Source organism: Sturnira hondurensis, unplaced genomic scaffold, assembly GCF_014824575.4.
Source record: "Sturnira hondurensis isolate 20B ecotype Veracruz unplaced genomic scaffold, ASM1482457v3 Scaffold0004136, whole genome shotgun sequence".
Classification (NCBI taxonomy): Eukaryota; Metazoa; Chordata; class Mammalia; order Chiroptera; family Phyllostomidae; genus Sturnira; species Sturnira hondurensis.
Window position 1 is genome coordinate 7,153,039 of NW_028076767.1, and position 24,385 is coordinate 7,177,423.

A 24,385-nucleotide genomic window follows, 5' to 3' on the forward strand; every position below is an offset into this window, starting at 1 on the left:
TTGCTCCATTCAGTCCTTGTTAATTGAGTGCCTGTTTTATGCCAGGTGCTCGGCTCAGTGCTGGAGCTCCGAGGATGGCTAAGATGAACGTCTACTGAGTAGCCTACGTTTTAATGAGAAATGGGGGTCTCACATGAACTGTGCAGTTATTTACTCATGAATAAATGCAGTTGCAGCGAGATTCATTTGGTTGAAGGAAGTAGAAAAGGTGCTATTTTCTCCGGCGGTATCATTCGAGTTGGACCTCAAAGGCTAAGCTGGGGTTCTCCAGAGGGTAAGAGGTACTGTGATGTGGAGGGAAAACATGAACCTTGAAGTCAGGCAAACCTGGTGTTCAGTCCCTGTCATTTAATATCTTTGTGGCTGTAGGCGAGTTATCTAGCCTAATCTAAAACGGAGACACTCATATCTATGTCGTAGGGTTTTCATGAAAATTAAAACAATGAGAGAGTAACCAGCTCACAGAATGAACTTACAAATACAGTATTTTGCAATCACCTGCAATTTTGTCCTCTTCTTTGTATATAGGAAATTACAAAATAACTAACATCCATTCCCAAGAATCCATAGTTCTATAACTTTACCTGGTCAAACATACTTTTTTTTTAGTTGGTTAAATCTTATCTATATCTTTGTCTTTAAAAGTTCAAAGATTCATCTGCACTTCAAATGCAGTTTGTTGGAACACATACTCAGCTCTTTAGGAGTTTCTCTCTTAGCCACCGTGGAGAAAATGATGTTCTGCTTTTTTCAAGTACTAAACAAAAAATTGGTTTTTTGAAATGCTTTGTCATTGTGTTTATTACTCTTTATAACATTGACAACAATAGCAGCTTAATTTGGTTAGCAATTTAGAATTGCCAGAGAACTGGAATTCATAGTACCTCATTTAATGCTCTCAGCAAGCTTTGAGATGGAGTTTCTTAAGGGCTGGGCTCCTGGGGAGGCCCTAGGAGCTGGGTGGCTTGCTCTCCTGATTCTAATCCAGTACTTTCCACTGTGTAGCATAGGTGCCTTTCTGTTTCACCCTCTTCACATACTGTTGTTCCTTCCAAAGTTGCCAGCATTCATCTTTAAAAAAAATTTTTTTTAGTGTAGGCTACAATAGTCTTCGTTTAGTTTCTATGTGGTCCATATTATGCAACAGTCTCTTATGACCTAGGTTCTGTATCTGTGGGAAAGCTTGTGCCTGCCTTTTTTGATATTGATAGATTTGGTATTTCTGAGTCATTTTGTAATGCTCTGTAGTAGCTTGTCATTGCCCTGTGAAGCAACTTTAAGATGCTCTTAAATTCTCTCTCAAAACCACGAGGCATTCCCTATTTCTTGACCATGGTTTCACCATCTTGCTGAGGTAGGGAATGGACTTAAGATATAGCTTGTTTGAGCTAAAGCCATTTTATTTGTAACATCCTTGTGCTCTCTAGCACCCTGCTAAGTGTCTTCTGTTTTTCTAAAGCAACAGAAACCAATTTTTTTTCATCATGGCTCTCTTGAGACTGTGTCTACATTAACTCCATTAAAAATATCTGATATACTTACCTCACTGTGTTTATTCTTCTTTTCCACATTTTGTGTATCTTACTCTACTCACCATTTATTTTTGCTGAGTTATTTCTCAGATTCACCCAGGCTTGAATTGAATGATTTAGATTATGAATTCCTAGGAGAGAAAGAGCACTGTAACTTTAAATCCTTCCATGAGCTGCAGAAATCAGTGTTGAGATTATAAGGGTGACACTTGATCTAACGTTTTTCTCTATTAGACAGATCATGGGTTTACAAGTAATTATTAGTCTTGGAATCTGCTAGTTGCAGCCTGTTTTCCAAATTCCGTATATATTTTCATTTATCATATCTTCACAAAATAGAAACACACTAAGTTCATATTAAACTGATTTGAAACCATACCATAAAGGATTGTGAAGATCTACTAAAAGATATAAAGGGTTTTATCATTTGTGATCGCTGCCTACTTTTCCTAGCACCTTTTATTCTGTTACCTTTGTTTCAGTAAACAGTCATTCAGGAAGATGGTTAGGACAAAAAGAATGAAAATAAAGGCATGAAGGAAATTGTATGCACTACCATCTCCTGTCTCTCCCTCTGAGATTTTCTGTATGCTCTGCTTCAGAAACCAGTTTAAAAATAAAAAAGATGAGGGCGGCTGCAATCTGCTCCATTTTATGCAGATTAGGTGTGGCCCTCAGGCACCTGCCAAATTGCTAGTATGGCCTTCCTTTGGGCCTGATTAGTGTGAACCCAGATCTTCTTTTCCATTAAAACAGGAATGTATTTGCTGGGAATAAGTTAACAACAGAGGTGATATTTTCACTAATAACCATAGGTCAGGTCACACTTGGGCAGTTTCTCGGTGTGGATGAGACAGACTGGCCCAGGCATTTATGATTTCCTCTGCCCTCACTTCGCTTCTCCCTGAGGATTTTGGGGTTTCCAGAGATTAGTGGGACTGTGACTTCCCTTTGTGTTCTGGTGACTTTGAAAGGTCATTTTCCTCTGCATTCCACATGCAAATGTTATTGTCATTTTTGTAAAACACATCTGTAGGCCTTACATTTGCAAAAGCAAATACCTTAAATTGTCCAGAATGAATGTTTGAATAAGGATACCCACTCTGGGCAATTTTATTGCAACAGTTATTTTGAATGCCCTGGGGTAAAGCATTAATTATCCTCCAAAAAGGTAATAGAGACAGCAAATACGGAAATCTCAAGCATCTCTTATGACTTTATTACAGTAGGTTTTAAGGAAATATTTTGATACTAATAATTGCATTTCTTGAGCAAAGAATAAAAAGTTTGTATGAACCCAGCAGGAACTGGATGTTCAGGAATTGAGTCCCTATCTCCAGGTTTGAGTGCATAGAGTTACAATCTAAACCCAGCCCATATTGAAAATTGCTGGATATTTAAAATGAGCAATAGCTCATGTGAAGTCACTTAAATTATTAACCTAAAATTAACCCAAGTTATTTCTTGCCTACAGAGGAGCAAGAAATGTATTAAACAGTTGACATAGTCTACGTCACCATGAATAGACCAGAGAGAGAAGTTCCATAATTACTCGTTTACGTGGGTTTACTTCACACGGAGTGGCTTATGATGAATACAAGATTTGTGTTTTAGGGCCTCGATTATTATGTGTACCACCCAACCTAATATTTTGTGCCGTTAAATAATCAGGTAGGTGGCAGGGGCAAGAGAAAAAAAGCTCTTGCTTGTTATTTATTTTACTTGGCAAAATACAAACGAAATGCTAAAACTACATCTCACACAGATGTGATTGGGGAGGAAATTTGCAATCATTTTTGGACTCATGATTCTTAAGACATAATCATGGTTCAGTGTTTATTATTCAGGTGTGATTTTTTGGCTTCTATTAAGTGTCAGTCATTAGGCTAGCACACTAAGATGAATGGGATCGTTCCTGACCAATTACAACTGGTTTTGAGATGTTTTAAGTGTTGTAAGAACTGCAAATTGATACGTAAATATCCATGGATATTTTACCTTAAATAAGTTTAACTTACTGTGAATCACACTAAAAAGTATTACATCAGAACTTAAAAACTGGTAACTTGTTCTTTGTTTCTGGTGTGAATTAATTTTATTGTGATATTAGATAATTTGGTTAACCACTTTCTTCTCGTGTAGCAACCTAGCAGTAGCGTGGGAAGTGTGAAAAAAAACCCGGTGTCTTGATGGATCGTTACAAAGTGAATATGTCATACCCCACTGAGCTACTCTAAATGTTTATAAGAGGAAAATTGGGGCCTGTTAAGGTGCATGCAGCTCAGCATTCTATAAAAGATCCGACCTGAAGAAAATCTGTCTTCTTGCAGTGAATATGTTCTGTGCTCCTCTCATGTATTATAGAATACATATAACAAAGAAAATAACAAAAAGTGAGATAAAGTGATCTTTTGAAAAAAAATTGACTTAGACCAAATACATTTTTAAGGAAGAAGAGATTTGTCTCTTCTTCCTTTTATGGGTGGGAATTTAATGGTGGCTTGGTATTAGAATCAAAACGAAATACCACTCAAGTTATTTCAATAATAGTTGAATTTTTTAAAAAAGCACCTGATACCATAGCCCTTGGGATTCCTTTTCAGTCATTTTTCTAGTGGAACACAATAGAAATTTATAGTATTGGTGCTTATCTAATTCCTGTCTTCTCACCTTCCTTACCAGTTTTTATTTTTGGAGCCCTGAATAAAAGTAAGTCTTGTTTACATTTCCAGGGTCTCACATGTTGGTGATTTCTGGGGAATTTCTTAGTACTTACAAGTAGATACTTTTGAGATTTCGGTACCTTGATCTTAATTTTCAGGACCATACTTCCTGAACGAATTAGATTTATTTACTTATTCAGGTGATGCTAAGGCCATTATTTGGCTATATACAAAAATATCTTTAAGGAGAGGAAATTACTTATTTGTGAGGGCATATAAACAATGTATTTCTTCTGCTTGATGTGATAGTGATGCAAAATTGACCTGAGGGTATTTTACTTCTTTTAAGAATTGTGTTATTGTGTTTTATTAACATGGAAGAATCCCCAGGCAAGTCACTCTTAGCTAATAGCTTTGATGTGAAGAATAATGAACATAATTGCATTTATTCAGGTAGTTGTCCACGTAGTCATTTGTGGGCAGCCGCTCTACCTGTCTTAGTAAGGGGTGCAGTCGGCAGAATGATACTCAGTTAATAAAATCCCAATTGAGCTGTGTTTCCTTTTGTGGTCCATAATGAAAGCCATTGTTGTTTTGCTCACCAACTGTCAGACCTTCAATTATCCTGAATTTAGAAGTTGTTTACTATACTTTGAAAGTTTAAAAATGAGCTCTCCTTGAGAAGCAAAACCTGGGTTCTTGCCCTTTTTTTGTAGAAAAGTAGAATTTTAATGAAAGAAAAATCAATCTACCAATTCAGTATTGAGTTTATTTTCAGTTTTGAAGGCTTCAGTGTTTTTATAATGACAGTAATCAAAACCTCCATTACTAGGCCCCAAAGTATTTGGGCAGTGTTTTGATTTAGAATGTCAGAGCTGCAAGGGGGAGATGATCGGTGCATGTCTGGGAGTGCTGGGGATTCCATGAGAAGGTTTGGTGTGAGGGTTTGGTCTCTTCAGGCCTTTCTTAGAGCTTTCAACAGTTGTCTAGAACAGGGGCGTCAAACTCATTTTCACGGGGGGCACATCAGCCTCGTGGTTGCCTTCAAAGGGCCGAATGTGATTTTAGGAGTGTATAAATGTAACTACTCCTTAACTAGGGGCAAGGAGCTCAGTGCTGCCATTGGGTAGAAACAAGGTGTCAGTCTGGATAAAACAAGGTGGAGGGCCACATTCGGCCCATGGGCCTTGTGTTTGCCACCTGTGCTCTAGACTATCTCTTGTGCTGGTCTTCCTGAATGTCCGGGTACCAAGAGTATGGGAGCTCAGTTTTCTTGTTGGGGGTAAACAGGATGCTGGGGACCGAGTTTAGGTAGGGAGCACCAAGTGAACCTGCAAAGTGAGGTAGTGCTGCTCATGGGCTGTGACAGAGTGGTCCTCTGTCTCCCTTCCTCTCCCTCCCTCCCTCCTTTTATCTTTGTTTACTTTGTCCCTCTCTTTCCTCCATCTCTTTTACTCCCTTCCTCCCTCCATCCCTCCCTCCTGCCTCCTTCCACTTCTGTGCCTATGCTATCTGCCAGGCCCAGTGCTATTGTGGAACTTTCAGTCTAGTGAGGACAGACACTGTAAGTGTTCACCAATGCAGAGGGTCTCTGATGCAGAGAACAAGTGATGAAACGCAGTTCAGAACAAGTGATGAAACGCAGTTCTTGACACTGCCTCTCCGATTTCAGCCACTGCTAAAGATGATGAAGTGGAGGCTTGGAGAGATGAAGATGATTGCCCCAGTTACCGAGGCAGAAAAACGTTTTGACTACATCAGACAATTTGCCATGTTAGCCAGTGACATTTTAGAAGATTCAAATTTTGCTTCAGTAAAAGAAACTTTCCCTTAAAAAACATTCTAAAAATGTTATGCTTACCTTTTTTAGGTTAACTTACAATTCATGGATGCCAGCATGTGTTTATACAGCACTATAATTTTCAGTGCAGTTTAGTTTATGTATTTTATTATAATTACCATTATGTGAATCAGACGGGAGGTTTTTTTTGGTGGTGCTGGTTTTATTCTGTTTTTGCTTTTATATTTCTTTACTTAAAATTTGTATTTTTCAATTACAGTTGACATTCAGTATTATTTTGTCTAGTTTCAGGTGTGCATCCTTGTGGTTGGACAGTCAGCTACTTTACAAGTGGTCCCCCTGATATATTAAGTCCTCACCTGGTATCACATTTAGTTATTACATTATCGGCTATATTTCCTATGCTGTATTTTATGTCCCTGTAATTGTTTTGCGACTACCGATTTTTTGTTCTTAATCCGTTTGCCATTTTCACCCTGTCCTCCAGTACCCCCTCCCCTCCGGCAACTGTTTTCTGGATATGCGAGCCTGTTTCTATTTTGTTTGTTTGCTTTGCTCTTCAGATTCCACATGTATGTGAGATCATATGGTATTTGTCTTTTTCTGTCTGATTTATTTCACTTAGCATAATGCTTTCTAGGTTCGTCCATACTCTTGTTAAGATTTCACTCTTTTTTATGGCTGAGTAATATTCTGTTGCACTTATGTCCCAACTCTTTTTTATCTACTCGTCTACAGACGGGCACTTGGGCTGCTCCATATCTTAGCCATTGCACATAAGGCTGCGATGGCCGTTGCTTTTGCTTTTAAACCTCCATTTTGTAGAAGAGAAAATGAGGGTCCAGAGAGGTTAAGTGAGTGGCCCAGAGGCCCATAGCTGTGGCATCCGAGACAAGCCCTAGAAATCCTCCCCAGTTTGCTGCTGCTGCAAAGTGGCTTTCTTGTGCTGTGATCGACACACACCCACTGTGCTGTAGACGTTCTCGTGCTCGCGGCCTGGAGCAAGGTTTACAAACTGGGTAAACTGACAGGACTCCTGTCCTCTGGCCGGTTATAGTCTAAACAAGGTGGAGAGTTTCTGAAGTTTGTGCGTATACAGGAAGCCGTTTTTCTGGCCTTTACCTATTCAACTTGTGTCAGGTCCTGCAAACTTAAAAAGAAATACAACTCAGTGACAGTGGAATTCCACCCCATTTTCCTTCTCACATGCTCTAATTTCCTCATTTCTTTTTACTTATCCCACTTGACAGTAAGGAGGATATCAGCTGGTAAGTTGGGAAAAAAGCAATCTGGGAATCTCTTAGTCTTCTGCCCTTCTTTTGAGGAAACTGAGTGGACTGATCTTCAGGTCCTCATTTGTGTGGGGCAGCCTGGAGGGCCTTCTCGTACCTGCCTCATCCTCATCATGTCCTAGCATCTTTCCTTTGAGCTTATGTTTCAGAAGCTGGGGTGGCAGGGCGGGGGCAGAGCATGGCTACAGATGAATAGGGAGGAGCTTTGAACTCATTTGCCTCATGTGACCCCTCCCAATGGCACAGTCCTTACTAAACTGGAAATTCCTGGGGCTGGGGAGAAAAAGGATCCATTTATGACCATCAGACGAGATCCTCTAGATCATCTGTAACTACTCAGACACCAAGGACAACTAGATATCTTTTCAGGGATAATTGCGAAGTCTGTATCACAGTTGAGTTGCCCACTGACTTTATGGCATTTTCTTGAATAGCTGACTATTTTAGGGGCTCAAATGGACCATTGTCATTATTTATCAGCAATTATGTAGTGACTACAGATCTACCTTAGATTCAATTCAAGAAGCATTTCCCTAATGACAAGACTGTTCCTATATATGGAGTCCTTGGCATTTTAATTATAACCATTAAAATGCTAGTGCCATATTTAAAAGTTTGGTTTGCTGACTTTAAACATAACATTTCCAAAAAATGGAAATCAAAAATCTGTCAGAATTTTTTTTGAATGTAAAGTATCTTAAACTTGCAAGCCATGCACATCATTAGATTTAATAGGAGAGTAGATATGAAGATGTACTCAAAGTAAAAATTATTAAAGTGTTCTTAAAGGAACTAAAAAACTCAAATGAAATACACAAAACAAAAACTCTCTAAACTGAAAGCAGTTACCATTTTGTAATAGTTACAGCCATATTTGCTTCCATGTCTTGTAGTTTCCTAACAAATTACTGTGAAATCAGGTTAGTAGAAACACGAATAAAAATGTACAACATAAATGAGCATACTTTTTTTGCCCTCATATTTTATGGCAACGTTTTCTTTGATAATCAACATGCCATTATAATATTGCCCTTAAGATCACATATTGTGTAACCTTAAATTATAGGAAACAGAATATGCCTGGAGGACAATTCTGGGATATGTAATTGGGAGCATGCAGTTGATAGAGTTTCCGAGGGTGTTGAGCCCAGTGATGAAGCACCTGGAGAGCTAGGTCCCCAGGAAAGCTTGTTGCAACATTCCAGCTCCCATCTGAAAAAAATACATGTAATTAATTAGGATGGGAACTATGCAGCAACTATATTTTTAGATCTTCAGTGGATACTACTTAGCCCAGAGGATGCAGAAACACTGCTAAATATAAGTTATGAATAGCATCTGCTACAATGCAGTGGAGTCTGTTTAAAAGAGTGTACTTTCCCCCTGTGTTTTTGATTATTGAAGATATTTTAGGGGGACCAACTCTAGAGGGAAATCTCTTACGCAAATGTATTTCTGAATAGAAAGGAGGAAAAAACAAGGAGTTTGTGTTACCTGCCAAAATTAATCCTTTAATTCCAAACTCTTTTAGATAATGATTCAACTATGAAAACTAAGAACAATAGTAAAATATATACCATATGAAGTGGTTTTTAACCTGTGACAGGAGCTTAGAACTGATCCTAAATAATATCTTGTTAACACTTTTCTTTCTCATTTGTTTTATTCCCCTGTGTAATGATTTTAAATGGTACTCTGATGAAATAAATAACTAAATGCCACCATATTTTTTTCATATCCTGACCAATATTTTGACTGTTTTTCAGAAGAATTGGAATTTTGAAAATTAAATAAAGGTTTCTAAAATACCAACTTAAGAAAGTTTTATTTAATTTGTGGAATAATTTTGTTCTTTCTTTTCTCTCTTTTTTTCAATAAGGTCTTTATTAATTTAGTCTAGTTACTTGGTGCTTATATTAAATAATCTAATAAAAGTTGGATTATAACATAACATTTCCCAAATGTGAAGTAGCATCTATTACATGCGACAAAATCTTTGTGCTGCAAAATGTAAAAAACCACGTCTAGAATTTCAAGGCACCAAATTGTACTGTATATATTTTTTAAGTAGAACATTTCTGTAAGGGTGTAGTCAGCTCAAGAAAAGATTGACAGATAGCTGTATGTCACAATAGTTTATTCAGAAAGTGCTCTAACTTCATATTTCATATTTTAACACTAATAATTTTCTGACGATAATTTCCCCTGAGAGATACAGATGTGATTGAAAACTAAAAGGCAGTTTTCTTCAAGAGCAACAATCGACCTTTCTTGTGTCTTGCTGACACCCAGATGGATGCAGATAGAGGGGCCGGGATGGGATGTCGTAATACAGCTTCACATTGTGTGTGCTGATTTTTAGATAACGGGTATGACAGTATAGCCCCAATAGTTATTCTGAATTAGTGAATTATTTATTTTTGTATGGTGTTTTCTTTTGTATTTCCATAAAGACAAGATTAAGTGTATTGTAGGTTTCCAGACAAGTATGTTGTGAGGTTTCATTAATTTGTGTAAGTGATAATGGCATTTGAATAATGTAAAATGCCGGAAGAGTGCTGCTTAATTTCCCATTTACTTTCACCCCGTGTAAGACATTTGGAATATAGACAGTCCCCAAAATCAAAGCAGAAGGAGAAGAGTTACAGTCAGTTATGTTGGGGTGCTCTTAAGGTATGCATTAAAAAGGAGATATCTACACTTCAGAATCTCTTCTGTTTTGCCCTTTTCTTTCTTTTCTTATTGAAAAGTCTTTCCCTCCACAGGTTTAACAATAGTAAGTACAATTTATGCCTTTATGCTGCTACAGTTTGATGGTATATCTTAGTCGGCCATAGGTTAGAGACAGGCTGAGTTATTATATACTGCTGGGTAGTGATTTCCCATGAACTGATTTATGGATAAATAATTCTATGTTATTATTATATAGGACAGACATTTTAAAATTTCTTTAACAAAGCATAGCTGAACAACGAAACATTATATGCCCGAGCACAGGGACACGGCCACTCTGAGGGGAGTAAACAGATGCAATCGCTGTCAGGGGTCCTTCTTTGTTTACAAGGGGCCTCATCGGCAGTTGGTGTCCTGTGGAAATAATACTACGGACCAGAAGCCCCAAGGCTTAGTTACTCTGAGGCTGTTTTTTATTTTTTATTGATACTTTTTTGCTGAGATCTTTTCCAGGAAGTTATGAGATATATAAACCCTAGACTTTGGATATTAAAGCTAATGTCTCACTCCCCTCTCTGCCCAGGTGGAGTTTTCACTGTGCTCTGAAAATTATTGTTAAAATGTACCTGGGATAAAAGAAAATTATTCACTGAATTGCATTAAAAGAATACTGCTGATATCGTGGTGGGTTCCTATATCTGTCTCACAGATTGGTTGGCGGGTTTTATTCTATACTATACCCATCTATCTATATGCCACTGCAAATTGTGGGGATTATTTTTGCGAACTTTACAAGATATCTGTTGCAGGTCTTCATGAAGTGAATGTCTCTCATATTTGAAGTACAGGGGATAGAAGCTGTCATTTGGTTTATTTCAAGAGTGGTTCAGCCACATATTTAGCTATAACAAGCTTCTCAACTGGGTCGTGAGCTCCGTAATTACAGGGGTGGTATGCATTGGGTTACCTGTGAATCTTTGTGAGTTATACTAAAGACACAAAGAAAAATTTGTTGAATGAATAAAAATGATTACTGCTTAATACGAACCCTTCTCATGTTCTATTGATTATGTTGTGTGATGACCACATTTTATTTTTTTTCAGAAGTGATCAACTTTCTAAAAAAGTTAAATCAAATATTGATGGACTATAATGTGTATTATTACCACTCTTATTTTTACAGAGGTAGAGGTAAATAATACTATTGATATGAACTATACCTCTACTGAGAAAAGTATTTGATTTCTCTGAGATAAGTTACAAACTGATAAAACTAGCAAAACCATATGAACACAAAATCTACTGATACTTCTTTTTTTGAAATGTCAACACTTTAACAGAATACTGCACTGAGAGAGTAAAAACTGGTTTCCATTATTGCATCTTTTTAATTTTAGACAAAGATTGCTTTCATTCCCAACCTAATTTTATGTCACTAATGGGAAATTTACCTACAATTGCATTTTGTTATGTGGTCTAACGGCATTACACCAAGAGTGGATTGGTTCTCTGTACTTTAGTGAACAGATTTGTCTGGATACGAACAATTTTATTTGTATTGTGCTCAATTCAATCATGTGAACATTTGTATGAATTTCAACCCCCAAATAAAGGCCCATAATTTGTGACTCAAAGACCTTGAAACTGCATCTGTAATAGTCTTCAATGCCAGGCATTTTCTAAATGTTTGCAGATGACAAATTCCTTGGAAGTAGGAAAGATCATATTGGAAACAATGTTTATTTCTGAAATGGCACTGTTGTGGGAGACAGTTTTTACCAGAGAACTTCCAAGTATAGGTGGCTTTTCTGGGCCTGTCACCTTTTTGCTCATTGGTCTCCTTTGTCCCTTTGCAAAACATTCAATGGCAGCACTGATATGTGACTGTGGACAAGCCATGGCCCAGCCTTCCAAGGGTCCATTGTGTGTTTGGGCATCAGCGTGTGAATGGGCTGAACAGAAAAGTGATCATTGGTCCCGCAGTCAGAAAACTTGTCAGATGAAGCCCAGGGTCTAGTCCTCACTCTACCCTGCTAGTGTCCTTGAGAAACGACCCTTCTCTGATCTTCAGCTCGCTTCCAGGTAGAATGCTGACCCGTTGCTGTTCTCATGGCAAAGAATTAATGGCTTAAAAAAACACTTTGCAAAATGTAAAGTAACATAAAGAATATTGTTATAAAGTAAGTCCCTTATAAGACACACAAACCAACCAAAAATATATTGTGCAGCTGTGTAGAGAATAGATTGTCTTTGGCTGGGTTGATCAAGGTTAGAATTATTCTTGAGGCAGAATTAGAAGAATGCATATGATTTCTAGAAGTGAATATTGGGGAATTGATACTCCAGACAGAATGAAGATGTGATATTTATTCAGAGGAGAAATGGGAATTGATATCAACTGAGCATTTACTATGTACCTGGCTGGGCTTGGGCAGGGGTGTGTGTGTGCTTCTATGTGAGTGCAGTACTATCTAATTTAATCATACTTCACTTTTCCCATTTTCCAGAATAAGGTTACAAAACCTACTGATAGAGCGTGAGCACTGGGAGTAATATGTGTATTTATAGTTAGGCCATTGCTACTGCGAGTTTCCCAGTGGGCACAGAGCCAGCTATTCTTTCTTCTCTGTCCTTCATTGCACTGGAGTGTCCAGTGGGGTTGGTGTCCCTCTTTAGAGGGAGCAAGGAAGAGGCTTTTATGGTTGTAATTAGACACACCTATCTATGTAACTGTGGCTCTTTTTTCTTCCCTCAAAAATGCTTCCCTCTTAATCCACCTATGTTCCAGTTTAGGCTCATTTCCTTACACTGCATCTACATTCAAAAGCTTTCAAGGGTCTATTTCCATCTGACATTTACTGAGCACTCATTGTGTGCCAACCCCTGTGCTTAAATTCTAATTCTCTTTTAAAGCCTCATGATAACCCTAAAGGGTAGACATTGCTATTATTCCCACTTTACAGATGTGGGAAACTGAGACTCATTGAAACTAAACAACCTGTTCAGAGTCTCACAGCTGAAAGGAGACAAGATGGGACCTAAACTCACCTCTGACTCCAGGCTGTGCTCTGACCTCTGACCTATACTGTGTGCTACTGAGTCAGGCATTCAAGGCCTTCCAGACATGGAAGCACTCTTTTCCAGTCTGTTCCTCTAACGTGTCTCACACATGAACCAGCATGGTTGAGAAGAGCAAGAGTATGGTAATGGAAGGGAATCTGGGCTCTGACCCTTCAAGGAGACCCCACCCTTCTGAACGTCCATTTCCTCATGGAAAAAGTGTTGAAACTAGATATCAAGGGGAGGTCTGATGGAGAAATTGGAGGTGCATGTTCAGTACACTTGGTGGTGCAAAACATGAGAGACTCGGGAAAGAGATTGTGGTAGTGTTATCATTAAAGTAGGGGAGCTCTAAATCACTGGTAAAAGGAAAGGAGGTCTCACAGAGTACAGATGGAAGAAATGGAAAGGGTTGGGGGACTGGAAGGAGAGGTATAATTGATGTACAGCGGCCCTCTGTGATTTATAACAATGAGGGCCTTTTATAGGCATATAACTGAATTAAAGATGGAAAGATACCTGGCTGGTGTAGCTCAGTGGATTGAGCGTGGGCCTGCAAACCACACAATCAAGGTTTGATTCCCAGTCAGGGCACATACCTGGGTTGCAGGCCAGTTCCCAGCAGGGGACTCACAAGAGGCAACCATACATTGATATTTCTCTCCTTCTCTCCTTCCCTTCCTCTCTAAAGATAAATAAATAAAATCTTTAAAAAAGATTGAAAGATAATTAAATCTAAAAAATCCTTCATTCAATATGTTTTGAAATAAATGGACTATATATTTCTTTTAGGAAGTATTAAAAACATCTAAATAATTACTGTAAAGTGTTGTTGAAGTTACATCCAGGTTCTGTACTAAAAAAGGTTTTACAGTTAATTTGCACTTTATTCCCATGTGGTCAGTATTCTTATTGCTCCATTTTACAGATGAGAGGGGTTGAGGGATGGAGAAATTAAGTGACTTGCTAAGTCTACATAGCTAGTAGGTGGGAGAGCCAGGATGTGAATAGAGGCAGTGTGACTTGGAAGCTTGTGTTCTTACTCACTGTATGTGGTACACTGCTTTCCAGTTGGATTTCCTCAGTTAACTCTTGCTTCCTAGCCCACGTCATATTTTTGTCTATTTTGTATCGGAGAAGGAGGACTGTATCTTAGGAATGAATTTTCAGAGGGTTAATGCATTACTTCAAGACCCTTTTGGGAGGAATTTCTTATTACAGAGAGTTATTTCTAGTCTCTGCTTTGGCTGGAGGAGAGCAGCCTTCTAGACATAGCGGTCCTTGCACCTGTAGGCCCTGGCACATAGTTGAGCAAAGAACATGACTTCGACGACTGTGCAGATTAATCAATAGGATGCAAAAAAGAAAAAGCAGGTGCCATTTCCCATTGCCTGAAAATAGCATCCGTCAACAGCTCTCTTCCAAGAGGTAGAAACCAACTTGTAGCAGCTGCTTTTGGTAGAGGTATTAAGTGTTGTGAAGACACCTGTGTGTGTCTAATTCCAGCCCAAACAAGTCTCCTTCTGGCTCATCAATGTGGGGAGAGATTTACCTAAATGGAAGTTACTATTTCTAGTAGAGTGATTTGTCTATCATTTCCTGTAGAGAGATTCTCCCCCTTTACCTTTTTTGAGGGTACAGTTCATATGCAATAAAATGTACGCATATGGTTTGGTTTTATGAAATTTGACAATTTTTATACCATTGCAGCTACCAACCCAAACAAGAAAATTCCCTTATGTCCGTATCTAGTCAGTCATCCCCACCGTCGGTCCAGAGGCAACACCTTTCTGAGTTCTAGCTCCATGGACTAATCTTGCCTGTATGTGCATTTTATATAAGTGAAATCATACAGCGGTGTTCTGTTGTTTCTGGCTGCACTCTGGTATATCCTCACAGTGGAGCCCTACTCGGCAGTAAAAAGGAGTGAATAATGGCACACGTGACGGCAGAGGTGGGTCTGCTCTAGGCTTGTGCATTGAAGTTTGCAGGATTTATTTGCTTCACACTATCTTTGTATTCGTAGTAACCAGAATGACCTGTGAAATCGGCTTCTTCGACTTGCCCTTAGTAGTGTACGATTGTCACTTTCATTTTTATTTTCTTCTAATCTCTGATAATGAAATATCATGTCTTTAGAGCGTGATACTCAATTTATACTCAGTTGATGGGCTATTATGATAATGATTTTTAAAGGAATTTAAAATTGTGGAATGATTTTTTAACAAGGATGTATGTTAGACATGTTACATGGTATCTTTTTAGTAGTTTCAAGTATCAGAAGAAGTAAAGGAAGCAATAAGCAGACACCCCCCGCCCCCACCCGTGGGTGGCTGTCCAGTGGGCCGGGCTGTTCATTTCATGACGACTACATGCTGTGTGCTGCGCACTTTTCATTGTCATGAGAGTGAATGTTAGGAAAACTATCCCCACAAGAAAACAGCTTTTCTTGGCAAGTGAAATATGACTTTGGGAGCCAGAACTGGAGACATACGGTACTATGAATGAGAGCTGTGTTACTTTATTGGATCCGAGTCCAGGCACTATTTATACTGCAGCATATTCAGCACCAGATTGTTAAATCTTAATACTGAAACAGTGCATCATTTTAATATTTTTGTTCTGTTTATTCCCTGTTTTCAAGCATTATGTCAGGCATTGCGCATTCATTTATTTCATCTTGGACAGGACATGGCCTGACCAGAGAGTTCATTTCCTATTATTGAAATTTTACCCCAAAGCTATAAAGTATCATTTTGTGAAGCTTTTAAAAGTTCACTTGGATATATAGGTGTCTTTTCTTTTTGATGATAAAAAATATTTTTTGAAAGAACAATGCAGTTGTACTTACCTTTATTTTTATCAAAATCAAAATAAAAATGCTGTTCTTATTTTCTTCTGTCACTAACACATGCTCTGTGTGTGTGTGTGTGTGTGTGTGACAATTTCTGACATCCTGGTGGGGACCATTTGATTTTTTTATAGCCTACAAATAAAACTTTTGTTACTCTGTTGTTTGTGAAGAACATTTCTCTTTACTTTTTCTTCATTTGAGTTATGTATGCCCAGATCAGATGGCTCCACCTTAAGCTTAGATCAGCATTTCCACAACGTGTTGCAGAAGCTGTCTCATGAGTCTCCCTGTGACAACGGTATTCCTGAAATCACTGCTCACTGTAGCCTACGTTTGACCAGGATTTTTATTCTTTCTCCATTGTGATGTGTTTACCATATGCCACAGGAACCCCACAGGGAGGGTACCATTGTCTCTCTAAAAAGAGCTTAGGAATTTAAAAAAAGGAAGTTGAAGGCATCTTTGTTATTTCTGATCTGTGGTCAATCCTGGTGCCATCGGAAAACAGCCCCTCTGTCTGGTGAAAAGCGGACCCGGGAGTGAACTCTGGACTGCTTTCTCCACTCCCAAGGCTGTTCACACTGGGGACCACACCACCAGCGGGATGCGACCGTGTGTGTGTGCTGAGCCCACACACAGGAATTGTCTGGTACAATTCAAAACCCAATCTTATATTTACTTAAGGCTTGCTTTTTTTTTTGTCTATGAAATCAGCAATCTGGTATATTTAGCATCAGTCTTAAGTTAGAGTGTGAAGCAAGACTTTGGGGGAAGGAAGTATCCTTATGCTTTTCTAAGTAATTTAAGAAACAGCAAAACATAAAATAACTGATTGTCTGTGATTGAACCCCATCCCTTTCTTCTCATCTTCCTGTATAGTTGACTCACTCAATTGTCAGCCAGAAAGAAATAGGTTATTGCACTAGGTTGTAAAATTTCTCTGAGTGGGCCTTGAATGTTGACTATTGAATGACCTTCTTAACATTGAACAAACAATGGGAAGGTTTAATAAATAGCAGATATGTGTTTATTATGTTTTTCTTCCCTGTGCAGGAATAATCAAGCTGGGGAGGTGGAACCCTCTTCCCCTCAGTTATGTGACAGATGCACCCGATGCGACAGTGGCCGACATGCTGCAAGATGTCTATCACGTTGTGACGTTGAAAATCCAATTACAGAGGTGGGTGTCTCTGAACATCTGCCCTTCCTTACTCTCAGAGCGGCTCCGTCGATCATAAAGTCACTGCAGAGATCAGCGCGTCTTGTCTTTGTTAATTTCTAGACACTGGGTGAAATGAAAAGAAGGAGAGAGCCGGGGGAAGGAGGGGCACTTCACCAGGCATCTTTATAGTCCACATTCCAACTGTTTTATGTTTTGTTTTCAGAAGCAGTGAAGTGGTAACCGAGGGGAAGCTTGATAAATCATTAAAAATCTGCAGCCAAAGGGGAACTTTTCACAGCCCCTACTTTAACGGGCCCCCTGGTTAAATGCTTAGCACATAGTATTTGAAGAATAAACACCTCTGCTGTTTCAGGTTTCTGTTGTGAGGGATAAGTGTTCTGCCCATGTAGCAGATTTACTAAGGAGGTGCTGGCACAGGACATCTTGTCCTCTCTCTCTGATGGCCTGCAGAGTTTCTGGGCATTGTTTCTGCCCCTTTTCTCCTCCAGATATGGCATCCAGAACAAATTATGCCTCTTAAAGAATCTAGAGGTTCTCTGCAGAGGCTTGTATTATAAAATGCCTGCAGGTCACATGATACAAATATTGTCCTTTAGTGTAAAGGTTTTGAATTGGCCTCTTTTGGAGAATTTGTATTTTAATAGGAACACAAAATTTTCACACTTGTCTAGGAATGCTTTGGTGTCTTCTCTTAAACGTTATTTTCTGGTTAGGAAAGTAACATCTCAGAGTTTTTCTGTGAGAGTGAAGTTTGGGCCTTTAAACTTTAAATCTGGTGGAACATTTCTTTACATTAACCTCAGGAATGTCCAAGAATAAATTTGTATTCTGGAAGTTTAGAATCACACTCCGTGCCATTTCTCTCAGCAGATCAGAGAAGCGTTATTTTAAAAAATTAGCATTGCTTCATATCCAAAGTGACTGTTTTTCTCAGACTAGTGTGATAACCCACTTACAGTGACTGGTGAGCTTGATCAAGGTCTTAGGGGAGCAGTTTTTTGCGCCCCTTCCCTCCTGTGGGACGCACATCAGCTCCTGTTCTTCAGCAGTTCTTCTAATGCTGACCTAGGACCCAGGAGGGACCGCTGCACCCATACCCTTCTGCAGTCAGGGCCTTAATGAAGGTTTGCATGTTCATTCTTGTTCTGGTTTCCAGTTGTTCGAAGTTGGAAGACTTGCCTGCGGAGCAGTGGAACCACGCCACAGTCCGCAATGCCTTAAAGGAGCTGCTCAAAGAGATGAACCAGAGCACATTAGCCAAAGAATGCCCTCTCTCCCAGGTCAGTATCTCTGGGAGGGGTTCTGGGAAACGCAGAAAGCCACTGGTGAACTATGTAGTAGGAGGGGCATGCCTACTTAGAGAGCTGTATTTTATTGATAGAGTCACACTACATTTTAGGTGGAAAAAATATGGAAATTATGGTGCTTTTTATTGTAACACAGGAAAGTATCAGTTACTGAAAGCTTTGATGTAATGGGAGTGTATTAAAACATTTTACAGTCTTAAACCTTTTACTTACATTATAGGAGGTGGGTATCAATGTCTCCATTTTATAGATCAAGAAATCTAGGGAGAAGCACTTTACCTGCCTAAGCTTACTCAGCTGGTTAACTGACAGGCATAGACCTCAAACCAGGCCTCATAAACCCAAGTTCAGGCTCCAGATCATTGCATTACTTGGTCAGTGGAATGAGTCAGCCATGCCAAACCCATTTTTATTTATTTATATGTATTTATTGAGCCTTCTCCGGGTCTAGCAGAGACAGAGAGATGATCTTCGCATCATATACCTTTGTAGAGTTTTCATAGTGAGTTCACCAGGCGAAAATGCATTGGGAGAAAAAGCAATACTCCATTTTTAGTGAACTGATCCCAGACAGGTTATGTGCTTGGTCTTGTGCTCACAGCTTTCACCAGGCCATTTCAATAGGCATAGGTGCTAGGGCTTGTTGCTAGAATTTTGATTCATTCCAATGTGATTGCTCATGAAGTTATAACAAATAAATAGTCTCAATCATTTTGGTCATATCCAGGAACTGGATAAAGAACAATTTAAGAAAAAAGCTTCAATTATTTGTCCTGAATTTCACAATTAGTCACGATTAATTGTCTCTTGGATTTACATGGAAGTCAAAATGGGAAGTGGGCAAGCTCCTGACTTACCATCACCAGTTCAAAATTTTTTCCAAGGCTTTGAAGGCTTGTGGAAATTGGGTCCAAAGTGATCTATCATGATGATCAGATTTGATTTGAACTATAAAATGTGACTAGAGAGAGGGCGTGAGAGGAAAGAACCCAGTCAGATGCTGGGAGCCCTGCACTCTGAGGTCAGTAATTCTATGTCAGAGGGGTGGTCCTGGCCAAGACCTCCGCTCTCAGAGCCTCATTAAACTCATCTGTAGTCTGGACATGGTTGTGTCTACATATTTTACATAATTTACAGGTTTGTCTTGAGGTTCAAATGAGATCATCTTTACATCTACCGTATAAAACTTTCCCCATTTTCTGTCCTCGTTGCTTGTCCACCTAGTTGTCCAACCTAAAAGTTTCTTCTCTGTCAATCTCGTGTTTGACCCTATGGATTCCACTGTCTCCACATGCAAAAGTTTCCTCCTTTATGCCATTGCCTTATTTAGATTTCATCACCTCTCATCTGAAATATTTTAAGTTGTCGTACGTCATGACTTTTCTCCTGCCACCTGCTTCGCTAGCACTAGTAGATGCCATTTCCTCACTTGTAATCCTCTGGTCACTCCACCTGCCAGTCTGTAGGAAGTTCAAGAACCATCACGATGACGCTGTCCAGCCTGATTTCCCACTGGAGTCATCTTCCTCCCTGCACCCACTCTGTGCTCCACACACGTGGAATTAATTACTTGGAACATTTTCCGTTTTTTCAGACCTCACCAAAATATTCTGGAGGTGGGAAAAACTTAACCTAAACTTGTAATACCCTCAGTATTATAAGTTTAACAGAGCAGCTTCTTGTGTTATTTTAAAAATTTATGCAAAGTTTATATTCTGCTCAATATACCTGTGTTCTTGATATTTAAAAAAAAAACTACTGTAAATACCACTTTTCCTGTCAAATTATTAACCTCCTTCTGAGCTTGTGAAACTGGCCCTTTAGGGAGATATACTGTGTCAGTGTCTGGCTTTGGTAGGCCTGGCACACAATGCTGATGACCCTGGAGTCCTTCAGGTGGGCACTTGCTGGCCTTTGCATGTGTTTTCTCCAGCATGCATGGCTCTCTTCTACTTGATGAAATTGTCTTTCAAATTCCAGCTGGAAAGTCACTGCTGGTGAAGTGCGCTGACCTCCTGGTTGAAGTAGCTGCTTCTTCTACTCTTACTAGCCTTGTGTACACACCTCTGTCACAGCACTTATCACAGCCTGTTGTCAGTGTTATTTGCCTGTTCCCATCACTCGACGGGTTGCCCACAATAGCAGAAGCCAACTCTTGTTTATCTTTATGTTCTCAACATTCAACCAAGGTATATCTTGCTTTGATGCAGGACTTCTCAACCTTGGCCTTATTAACCTCCTGGGCTGGATAAGCCTTTGTGCTGGCGGGTGGGGGGGGGCTGTTCTGTGTATTGTAGATGTCCAGCAGCATCCCTAGCTTCCACCCAGTAGTGTGACTCCAGTAGCATGCCACCACCCCCCTCCCTCCTGTTGTGACAACAAAAATGTCTCTAGACATTGCCAGATGGCCTATGAGGGGAGAAAAATCAGTCTCAGTTGAGAACCACAAGTCTAATGTGTTCAAAATGTTAAATACAAAAATGCTATAGAAAGTATTGTGAAATGTGAAATTTTATTAATTTTAGTGTTCTTGGAAGCTCTAAAATGTTTTGAACTGGATACAGTGATTATAATAATTTGGAGGTGATGCCCAGCTCATTTTTAGTCAAACATGGGCTCAGTTCTGTTGTTTGGGTTTGGGGGAAATTTGATTTGGGCTTACTCATATGCTGTGTGATTATAGAACATCTGTCTTGTTGGGGTAGTCTTCAGCCAACATGGGCATATAATGTGGACCCCATTATTAATCCTGGTTATTACCCCCAAACATCCAGATTATTCTTCTAAATTGCATAGCTCAATTGCATTTCAGTGTGGAGATAAGCTTGCTTATTTCATTGATGGGTGTAATAGAAGAGGTACATACAATTTTGAAGTTTAACCTACATAGTGTGAAAAAGAATGCATTTTTGTTCTAAGAAGATGAAACAGTAATTCAACAGTGCATCCCACCAGCATTGCATGAGTCCCAGTTAAGAGTCACGCACTTCACAGTGGGCTGAAGATATAGTGGTAAAGACGGGAGAGTAAGTGTTCGACACAGGAAGCAGAGAGTGAAGCACCCAATACTACTTGCCTCAGAGGAGGAAGGTAGGTTATTGGGCTATTTAAAATAGACTCAACTCATGAGTACAGTTACCTGTTTTGAAATAATTCTTCCTTACTGCCTCCAGACCAAGCCATGTTAGATATTTACTCACTCAAATTTGGCAGTTGCATAAATGAATGATTCAGTGGCTCGTATTTACTTTCTTGAGCATCCTGGTGGTCTGCAATTCAAAAGAGCACCGCAGATAGCGAAAGAGGAAAAGCCCATAGAAGAGCAACGATTATAGCCTGAGGTGTGTGTGTTTAAAGGAAGGGAAGCCGTGATTTAGCTATTCTCTGTCTGGCCATAGGCTTGGAAAATATAGGTTGTGCTTTTGTGTCCATGCATTTGTTTTTTATTTCATTTTTCAAATGTGTTTGAGCACTGACATCCTCTTCCTTTTCCTCTGATGGTCCCCTGAGTCACCACTTCCAGCTGCTTTTCTTCAGCCACAAGGTCAGCACCATGTAACCTTATTTATCATTGCTTAGGCACAGGTCTCCCTTATTAAATGGTCTTACCTCACTGTTCCAATTTGAAAACGTTATGAACACATCTTTCTGTGGCTTATTTATTCTTCACTGAGGAAGAGTTCAGTGCTATAACCCTAGTCGTCAGGGTGTTGATCCGTTAAAATAAGTAGAGCTAACAGTACCTGTCTTGTCGACCTCATAGGTTATTATGATGATCAAATGGAATGACTAAAAAGACCATCTTGTTAACTGAAAATTGCGAAGAACAAATAATTTGCAAATGAATGCACCTTCCAATGTCCTTCTGCTCTCCCGCAGCGGGCTCTCTGTGACTCTAGATATGCTGTAAATAAATTTTTGTGGTAAAATATACATAGCACGAAGTTTATCTTTTAAACCATTTTTAAGTTTACAATTCACTGTCATTCATTACATTCACAGTGTGTGAATCGGTTTCCACACTTTTCATCATCACGAACAGAAAGTATGTAACCATTAACTTATAATTCCCCACCCCGCTCTCCTCCACAGCCACATGTAACCTCTATTCTGTTTTCTGTCTCCGAGAATTTACTTACTCTGGTACCTCATAAAAGTAAAATAATAGCATATTTGCCCTTTTGTATTGGCTTATTTTACTTAGCATGCAGGTATGTTTTCAAAGCTCTGTCCCATGCACTGAGTTGAGGTTTTACTGTCAAATATTGTATATTGTTGTGTGTAATGTGCATCCATGGTTTTGGCCCAAACATTCAGGAAAAAATTTTTTGTTTTATTTTTTATTCAATTATTTATTTATGTATATACTTTTTTGTTTTATAAAGGAATTTTAGCACTTATTTTTAACATGCATATTATTATTGCTTTCTATAGTTATACTTTTAACTCATAAGCATACATAAAAGAATTAAACACATTTATTCAGGTATGGAATTAATACTACTCATGTATAATGTACATCCTTATTTTTCCCTTAAAAGTTTGGGTAAAAAAGTACGCATTATACATGGCAAAATATGGTATTTGAGGAACAAAATGACTGAGTTATTGAACTGTGAAAAAGTTACTAGATTTCTGGTATGATAGTGAAATAATAGCTATAGTCTTTTTTTTTTTAAAGAAATAGGCTGTAAGGTAATTATTTCTGTCATTCCAAGCAGGCCTTGTTCATTTGGGGATCATTAAAGGTCTGACTTAAATGCACTACATGCCAAAATGATTGGGCAGTGAAATCAGGCAGCCAGTTGGGTTGGTAGAAGAAAACAAATTGTTTGTGTCTCCTCTACAGACAAGTGGATGACAACTGCTGGACCAGTCTTGTGTTAACCAGTTGCCAATTGTCTGTTTAATTTAATCTTAAATTTGCGTATGAAGTGAGGATGTGCCCTGTCTCTTACTAACCCGTTGCCAACTGTTCCTTCAAGTTATTTTCGTTCAAGGTTGTTTCAGTTCGAGGCCCAACCATATGAACTCCTGTCAAAGGGGCTCCGAGTGACAGCTTGAAAAGAATCCCTCACTGGGTGATGGCAACGGCCACATGAAACAATCACATGGAGGGGACAGAGCCGGCATTTGCTGACCCCGCAGCTCGTGTTAGCACTTTTCCACGAGCCATGGCTCTGAATCCTCACGGCCCTCGAAGGCCTCACAGAGGAGGTTTCACCATTAGATACGCAGGCCACAGCCGTTCAGCAGCTGTTTAGGGGGAGGCTCTCGGATGGAGTCCTTTCATACTGCAAAGCCCAGAAAAGGGTTTCTTTCAACCAGAATGGGAAAAGTTTTTGATTCTGATTGTATAGCTCAGAAATGGGGACAGAAAGGAACAGTGGAAGGTTGCCAAATGACATTAAATGGATTTTTCATGACAAAGTAATTCTCCCTGTCAGTTTTTATTTCTTTACCATACTTAATTGAAGTATGGTTATAATCTCATGTTGTGTGTTATTTAGCATATCACAGAACGGAGCAAAGATGCTGGAAATGAGCAAACAAATGTGTGTATTATTCATTGCCTGTGTTGTGCTTTACCCTTCATGTTAACGTGGGAAAAGAGGCCAGGAGGCGCCAGTGCTCCCTCCTCTGACACTCTTCTCACTCAGGACTTTTCACTGACAGAATATCTAACCACTCACTTTGGTTTTATAAGGTTCTTTTTCTTATAGCAGCTGCAGGTATGTACCTGTAGGGTAGCTACTCTCAGTATGAAATTCCTGTTCACAAATCTCACTGAGGCAATGGGAAGGCAGTAAAAATACCTGATTATTTTACCTTTCTTTTGGGGGAAGAAAAGCGGCTACTCAGCCCTCTCTGAGTAAACCATACAAATCATCCCTCCCAACTCACGTTTATTGTTTTGCTTTTCCTATTAAGTTTTAAATCACCTTTAGACATCTTAGTTTGCTCTGCTCTGATTCTAAGCTTGCTTAACTCATAGGAGGGGCCCGAACACCATTGCTTTA

General features: G+C 39.2%; 1 protein-coding gene across 1 annotated transcript in view; it reads left to right on the forward strand.

The window, feature by feature from the left end:
• Positions 1 to 24,385, forward strand: part of SATB2 (SATB homeobox 2) — a 176,287-nt gene that overhangs the window by 54,074 nt on the left and 97,828 nt on the right. Inside the window, exons 4-5 of the mRNA XM_037043686.1 lie at positions 16,929 to 17,055; positions 18,215 to 18,338. Coding sequence (XP_036899581.1) covers positions 16,929 to 17,055; positions 18,215 to 18,338 — 251 coding nt within the window. The remainder of the gene's footprint in view (positions 1 to 16,928; positions 17,056 to 18,214; positions 18,339 to 24,385) is intronic.